The sequence below is a fragment of the Impatiens glandulifera genome, chromosome 4 (genome assembly GCF_907164915.1).
Source record: "Impatiens glandulifera chromosome 4, dImpGla2.1, whole genome shotgun sequence".
Classification (NCBI taxonomy): domain Eukaryota; kingdom Viridiplantae; phylum Streptophyta; class Magnoliopsida; order Ericales; family Balsaminaceae; genus Impatiens; species Impatiens glandulifera.
Window position 1 is genome coordinate 40,709,157 of NC_061865.1, and position 8,815 is coordinate 40,717,971.

Consider the following 8,815-nt stretch of genomic DNA (forward strand, 5'->3'; position numbering starts at 1 on the left):
CTCTTATCCGGGTCAAAACATTGGATTACGTGTCTGGAAAAATGAGCCAGGCACTTGGAGACGCCCATTGTAAGAAGAGAACCAAACCCGATTTCCTTCACAGCTTCCCTCTGTTCTACGCTCAATTTAGGAATCAGTTGAGCGAGGCCATGAGGGGATGATCTTGTTAGAAATGTCAGTTTACGTTTCTTGATGGTTTTGGTTTTTTGGGGAGATGGTGGTAACTCTTCATCGAATGGGGTAGTAGACGGAGAAATATTAGTGGTTTCTGGGGGTGGTTCTGGTAACTCTTCATCGACTGTTGGAGTGGAGGTAGGAATAACATTGGGTTTTTTTTAGGGGGAAAAGGTGGTGGTAAAATCTCATCAGTACCTGCAACAACATCAGTAGCTTCGACAGCAACTGTGGAAACGGATTCAGCAGTCGATGACGACTTAGTATTCGTCTTCGGATTTCTCTTCCTCTTCCTTTCATATGTAAAGGTATTAAACCTCGAAGTCATTATTTTTGGTGGGATAGCATAAATCAGTATTCAACGAAATAAATTGAATAATCATGTGTAAATTTAGTATAAACACAATAAGATTAACATACCTCTCTGGTTTATTGCTGGGATTGACGTTGGATGCAGGAGTGGGGGCATTTTCGTTTTCGTTGATGCTCCTACAAACTTGCAAGACGACCTCTCGGGAGTCGATGGGATCCACTTCCATGTTGTTGCCTTGGTTCCCCGACATGTTCAGAAGAAATCCTTGTAGTATAAACGAAATATCTAGGGTTTCGACGTTCAGTGTTTGGATTATCGCCGGGAGAAAGAGAGAGAAGAATATGAACAGTTGCCTATGAAAATGAAATTGAGGGAGAGTCGGCTTGTAGCGGGAAATTGAAATTATATCAACTAGTAATGGAAGCGAATATATATTCGTTCGATATCGTAAATTCTTAAAAAAAATATAAAAATAAATTGAAAATAAAAAATATTCATCGAAGCGAAGATTTATTCGCGGGATGTAAATGCACGGGTATGTGAATTTACATGACCGGCAAGTTGGCTTCTCATGGGAGGGGAGGGGGTTTTACATGAACGTCAGGCTAAAAATATTGGAAAAGAAGAAATCTTCGCTTTCAATCGTATACTCGAAAAAAAAATTAAAGCGAATATTTGGTCGTTTACTGAATGTCATTTTAAATTAATTGAATTAACATTTATTAATAAACGGAAATATAAAATTAATATAAATTAAATAGCCAAGTAATTGAGGCGAAGATTGGTTTGGTTGCGGAATGTGATTTTTAATAAATGAAATTAATATTTAATAAACGTAAATATAAAATCCATGTCATTTTGGTCTTTACATAGACGTGTAATTGTATTTTCATCGAAGGCAGGCGGTCTTCTCATGGGTGGGTATTGAGGGTTTACCTGAGGTTTTTATTCTAATTAATTGAAGCAAATATATCTTCGCTCCTGAGTGTCTGAAGGCCAAAAAAATAAAATGGAAAAAAAAAGATTGAATTAATTGAAGCGAATATTATATCGCTGCATGTGTTTTTTAATAAATTAAATTAAATTAAATAAACGTAAATATGAAATCCATGTCAATTTGGTCTTTACATAGACGTGTAAGTGTATTTTCATGAACGGCAAGCGGTCTTCTCATGGGTGGGTATGGGGGGTTTACATGAGGGTCATGGCAACGGGCGTGTAGATCTTCGCTCCCATCGTATCTCACCCTTCCCTCTGACACGGTGCCCGGAGCGAAGATATCTTATCTGGGTATCATATGAATATTATATTATTTCCTGGCGTTAACAGGCGCTGCCGTTAACGGCGTCTGGTGTGAACCCGGGCCTAAACCCGGATTCCGGATTCTCCCTCCCTCCGTCTCCTACCCAGATTGATTTATTATTAAATTAATAATGCTGCAATCTAATTGGTCCGCCACAGGGGAACACGGCAATCGGTAGCAGAAGATCTGAACTGTACTGATAGGTCCCTAAAAAAAATTAAAATATATTTTTGTTAAGGTTTGACTAGACTTATGGTCAATGTTAATAATGAAAATAACTCACTAATTAAATTAAATTAAATTAATTTTATTAATTTTTATATTATTTATTATAATATTTATATAATTTTTAAAATCTATCAAAAATACTGAATTGTCTCGTATTATTGGATCATTAATAGCAACCAAATGTATTAGTTCTATTTGGTTTGTATACGAATGGTTTATTCAATTATATATACTTTGATAGTGTTTTGTAAGTGTTATTAATTATATAGGTATAAGTTATAAGAGTATAAATTGTAAGGAGTTATTAGGAGGCATAAATTATATAAGTTGATAGTGTTTGGTTGAGAATATAAAATATGTATAAATTATATAAATTTTATTATTTTGTGTTTGGTTAATTGTATAAAAAATATAAAAGATTATTTTACCATTATATTTGAATAAATTATTATTTTAATATTTATTTTATATGTAATTTGTATTGTTAATTATATTGAAATTAATAAAAATAATTCTAATTATTATATAAATATATTTTAAAAATAAATATTCATATTATATTATATTAATTACATTATTTTATATATAATTCCTATAATTTATATATGACTATTATTTTTTTAATTAACATTATTAGTTTTTAAAATAATTATTATATTTAATTATTTATAAAAATATCACAATAAAAATTGTATACTTAAAATTCTATAATTTTTTTGTTTACAGAGATAATATATATATATATATATATATATATATATATATATATAAATTAAAAAATTAAATAAAAATAAGTAATTAATTTATTATTATTATTTAAATTAAATAATTAAACAGACTTAAATATAAATATATATTTAGTTATAAATTATTATTTTTATTATATTTTAAAATATACCAAATGAATTAAAATTTTAATAAAATTAAGAGATAAAATTGAAATATTAAATTTTATAAAAGTAATACTGTCTTGTAACGGCGTGAGTAGGTATAATATTATACCCTTTTAAAGGTATAAATTATGCCTAAAAAAAACTGTACATATAAATATAAATTAACCAAACAATATTTATAATATTTATAATTTACTGTAGTTATACATGTACTTTATAATAAGTTTTAATAAGGATAAAACCCCTTTTTATTTATATAAGTCCATTTTAATAAATATCTTATTTTTGATATTTGATTATTGAAATAAAACTAGATTTTTATTTCAAAACTAAACTATCAATATCAACTAGTTAATCAATTCTTTTATCAATTTAAATATCAAAATTACTTTATATTTACATATTTTATTTTATATTAATAAAAGTTAATATTAATATATATATAATATTTATTTTATTGCATTTTAAAGTTTATTTTAATATAAATTAAATTATGATATTATTTCATTTAAAAAATTATATTAAATAAAAATTAAAACACAATATAAATACAACTAAAACATACCATATCATTTAATATAACATTTAAATTTTAAATAATTCAAATAAATAAATAATTATACTAGAAATAAAGTTTAATATATTTGAATAAAAATATTAATAAATATATAAATATATCTCATTTAACTTTGTATTCATTTAAATTTTTATTTTTATATAAATAAAAATTAGTTTTTTAATATTTTAAAATTTATTTTAATATATATTAAATTATTATTTTTATAATTATTATTAATTGAGGGAGAGAAGATGGTAATAAAAATTAAAAAAATAGTTTATTTTTTTAATTTCGTTAAGCAAGGTTGTTTTTATTTTATTTTATTTATTTAAAAAATATCCAGTTCGATTCTATATAACCCATTCCTCAAATGAGCTCTTGTAATAATTTTTTTTTGTATAAACCTAGATCATCGTCATTATTTAAGTGTTAATTATAAAAACTCAATTTGAAATTTAAAAATCATTACTCAATTTTAAATTTATAAATCATTTTGATTGTTTATATGGCATTTGTTCAAAGAGAAGGGCTCAAGAATGATCCTTATGTGTTATATAATGTTTTAGATTTTACCTGGAAAATCGGAACAAGAGTTTAAGAGTAAAAAAAATCATAAAAAACATAAATTAGTGGGAAAATCATAAAACCGAGGAGCGGTCGTGAGGCCTAAACCCAGGTAAGGGGTTGTTCTTTGTGTTCTAGGGCGCCTTCAACTTGTTCTTCAACAAATTTCCAAAATGCTCGCGTCGACAACCTCCCATTCTCTACAATTTTCGTATAATGGCGATTTCTCCTTCGATATTTGACGAATTAATCTCTAAAAAATTGTTCCATCACCACACTGATATAAAGAATCCAAGCTAGAAACTTTGGAAAACAGATATTCACAAAATCTTTAATTAAATTGGAAGGACTAGTGATCATTAAGAGCTAAAATTGACAATTCTAGTGCTAGGTTTGAAATTAGTTGTTAATTTTTTACCCTAGTTTATTTATATCATAGACTTGCTACCATTGCAAGCACACACTTCTAGATTCACTTGAACTCCTATTTTCAATATTTTAAAGCAAATCAATAAGTTTGTCTTTTTGGTACTTAGATCTAAGCCATTTACATTGAATTCGGTAGATTTATTCTTAAGAAATTCCATAAGCACTATAAAGATTCATTTTTCTTTCATTCATTGTTTTGTAAGTCAAATTTAATAAATTAACATATTGATAAATTTTGTATGTTTATAATGCTTTAATTTCTGAAATTGGCTACATGGTTTCATTATATAAGTGATTTAGAATTTTTTTCATTCTTATAGTTTTCACCAATTTAATCTTAATAAAAAATGTACAATTTTAAAAAGTAATTTAATTTAATTAAGTCGTGTTCTTGACCCTTTTTCAAAGATAAGAGCTCAAAAACATGTATTTTGTTGTATATAATCTAAAAACACAATTGGAATTCATCTGCCTTTGTCTCATATTATTAAAGTGACCCTGCGTTTGGAGGATGATCACAATGATCTTTGGTATGGTTCTCGCTGAAACCCTACTCGGATTAAACCAGATTGTCAAAGGCCAATCTATAATATCTCCAAGGGGCTCACCTTTTCTTCTATATCTGGATGATAGAAAAGCTTAGTCTCCGTCTACCAACGAATCTCTACTTCTCTCTCAGAATTGAGAAAATGCTTCAACAATCAATGATGATTATTATATCAACTTCATTTTTTCCTCGTATCATATCATGAATGTTCCGTACAAAATGAACAATTCTCCTCATATCTTGCTTATTGGTCTTGGGGAGATCACTTCATACTATACACATCATCTTTATCTTCAATTTAGTGCAGAGCAGAAGATCCCCATTCGCGGTCATTTTCTCTTCAAGGAGGGTCCCCTCATATATGTCGCATGTGATGCTTATGTTGTCCGCATGATTGAACTTCCTAAGTCTTTGATGGAAGCTACCAAGGATGAAGAATCTCTTTAGTGTGCAGGAGCAGACCCTTATGTTTATTCTCTTGATATGTGTGATGCCGATTATAAAATACTTGAGGCTGAACTGATGCTGCTCTTTGATCGGGAAATTTGATGAAATGGCCCTCATAAGAGGTCTAATTCCAAAAAAGGCCCACGGTTGATAAAGTTAGCAAATAGAGCCTTTTTGCCCTGTGAAAAGTCTGTAATACCCTCACACGCCTGTTTTTCCCCTCAATTACGAGAAATGTATTTCTCGCATTTGGCTCAATTACGAGAAATATATTTCTCGCATTTGGTATTTCTCGCATTTGGCTCAATTACGAGAAATGTATTTCTCGCATTTGGTATTTCTCGTATTTGGTATTTCTCGCATTTGGTATTTCTCGCATTTGGTATTTCTCGCATTTGTTATTTCTCGCATTTGGTATATCTGAGTATATATTGAGATTCAGACATTTGTAAAATATATGAAAACGGCTAGGGTTTCGAATCGATCTACAATAAACTACGAAAGAACAATCTCAAATGGAGGACGCTATCGCGATGCATTCATCTCTGGATATCAGATTAACACACATACATGACGACGACTCAAGACAAGAACGCCTTATCATCGGAGGCTCCACTTGCCCCGTCAACGTCGAACGCAATGTTCGCTCCAACCTCGACACCACACTTCCAAAGCCTTGTATGTATTCTCTAGCTAGATCTTGTTCTTTCAAATTATCAGATCTTTGAGATTGGGTCTTTTTTCATCAAATATGCAGACTTGGCTAGAGGGTCGACTGCTCCTGATATGGACCATTCACAAGGAACAATAGGGCACCCTCAATATGGCATGAGTGTTCTCCAGCAACATGATTCCTTATTTGATCAAGATGACAATGGAATAGTCATCTTTCGGCGCCAGGGCTTGCGTTGTCTAACAATGCCAGCAGACTCAATTACGAGAAATGTATTTCTCACATTTGGTAAATATTCTCCGGCCACAAACCTTAAATTTAGGGTTCTCATATAAATACTCTAAAATTTAGATTTTCAAATGAAATTGTCAATTTTGAAATATGGGTTCTTTAGATTTTGATGATATTGTTTGAGATGCAGATTTGCGTCAACTGGGTTTCAATATTATTGTATCTCTTGTAATGTCTATGTTTATAAACGGAGCTATGAGTTATCCTTCTCTTCCTGTGAGTATTTTCTGCTTTTAAATCAACAAATCTTGTGAAATTGTATCCATTTCTAACATATTTTATGATGGATGAAGGGATAGATACCTTCTCCATTCCTTCCTATATACATAGCCAACATCCATAAAGCCAAACATGGAAGTGATTCTGGAACTTATGATACAGAAGGAAGGTACATGCCGATGAACTTTGAGAACATGTTTAGCAAGTATGCACTCACTATACCTGATAGGCTCACTTTTGGGGAGATGTGGGCGATGACTGAAGCAAATCGAGTAGCATTGGACTTCTTTGGATGGTATGTATGAACTATGAACTAAAAAGAAGAGATTTTTGTTTTCCTTTGGTATTATTTTAATATTGAAATCGCTAAACAGGTTTGCGGCTAAGGTGGAGTGAATAATGGTGTATGTTTTAGCTCGGGATAGTGAAGGAATGTTGTCTAAAGAGGCAATAAGGTTTTTTGATGGGAGTTTGTTTGATTACATTGCAAAGATGCAAATGAGTGAAAGGAAGATGTACTAAGAAGAAGATGAAGAATTTCTTAGTCTTGTTTGGTGATAATAATAATGATAATAAAGTGTACTACCAGACAAGAAGAAAGCAAAGTTTTTTTTGCATTGTGTTTCAATATATTATATGTTGCAGCAATATATCTTGTTACCACCATTATCTCAAATCTTAAAGAGGAATGATCCAACTTGTAATGAGCAAAGCATATGCATAAACCAAAACCAAATCAATAAAAATCACAAGAATTGAAAGGGTATATGATTCTAATCTCAGTTGTGAATCAAAAACAAAATTGACAAGTTTTTAAAAGCAAAAGAGTCCCCGACTTTATCAGACAATAGCATTGGCAGCAGTTGCAATTCTGGGTCATAAATCAGCACATTCCTTCCCAATTGGACCAGTAATGGCAGAACTTGGTTTGTTTACCATTAAACAAATAATTGTGAGTGAATGAATGAGGCCTAAAGATGATATAGTAATTTAACACATTTGAGACTTTTTTACCTTTCATTTCTCCCTTAGGATTCATTATCTGCATAGTAACAACATATTTATCAACCAAGATATTTACATATTACAATCAACAAATTTCATATATGAAAAAGACCGAGAAGTATGTAAGACTTAGAACGCAAATAAGTGAGTATAGTGTTTCTAAATACATCATTCATCATACCATAAACTCTATTCATTATCCCTAATACTCTTTCTTTAATATCTTAGTGGTATATACAATACCCAAACACCCTTGAAAACCAATACTAAAGAAAAACTATTTCTAAATCCTCAGCATAACAAATAAGGGATTGTATCAATCCGATCGTGAAAAGAGTGGGTTCTTGTCTAACTGTTCTAGTAAAGAATAACAAAAAATTGATTAAACAAGTAACAAGTTATAACACAAAACAAAATCAGAATCTACTAAATCACCTTCAAAATACATGAACACTCCATCCTTTCGGCGCCAGGGCTTGCGTTGTCTAACAATGACAGTAGGCATGACCTTCTTTCTCAAATTAGGTTTCCCTTTCTTCACCGTCGCCATAACCATATCTCCCACACGAGTAGACGACAATCTATTTAAACGACCCTTGATCCCCTTCACTGATATGATGTAGAGATTTTTCGCGCCGGTATTGTCGGCACAGTTGACCAAAGCCACCACAGGAAGACCTAGTGACATGCGGAACTTGTTTCCTGCCGATCCTCCGCGACCTGAAACGTGTTGTTTTTCAACATTGAATTATTATCAAGTATCAAGCATGTAGTTAACAGAGAATTGTATAGAAGATGAAAAAACTAACCTCGCTTCGACATTTTGGCAGCTTCAGAATACAATGACAATGTGAAATTAGGGTTTTAGAGTATTTATATGAGAACCCTAAATTTAGGATTCGTGGCCGGATAATATTTATCAAATGCGAGAAATATCAAATGCGAGAAATACATTTCTCGTAATTGAGCCAAATGCGAGAAATACATTTCTCGTATTGAGCCAAATGCGAGAAATACCAAATGCGAGAAATACATTTCTCGTAATTGAGCGGTAAAACAGGCGCGCAAGGGTATTACAGACTTTTCACAGGGCAAAAAGGCCCTTTTTGCCAACTTTATCAACCGTGGGCCTTTTTTGGAATTAAACCTCTTGTGAGGGCCATTTCATCA

General features: G+C 31.1%; 1 protein-coding gene and 1 pseudogene across 1 annotated transcript; one reads left to right on the top strand and one right to left on the bottom strand.

The window, feature by feature from the left end:
* Window positions 1-6,027: 6,027 nt before the first annotated feature.
* LOC124936911 lies at window positions 6,028-7,162 on the top strand (annotated as a pseudogene).
* Window positions 7,163-7,668: 506 nt separating this feature from the next.
* Window positions 7,669-8,467, bottom strand: LOC124935131 (60S ribosomal protein L23-like). The gene is made up of 3 exons (XM_047475589.1): window positions 8,455-8,467; window positions 8,081-8,365; window positions 7,669-7,682 (listed from the first exon to the last, which is right to left on the bottom strand). Exons 1-3 carry the CDS (start codon window positions 8,465-8,467, stop codon window positions 7,669-7,671), a joined length of 312 nt encoding a protein of 103 aa, XP_047331545.1.
* Window positions 8,468-8,815: the final 348 nt, after the last annotated feature.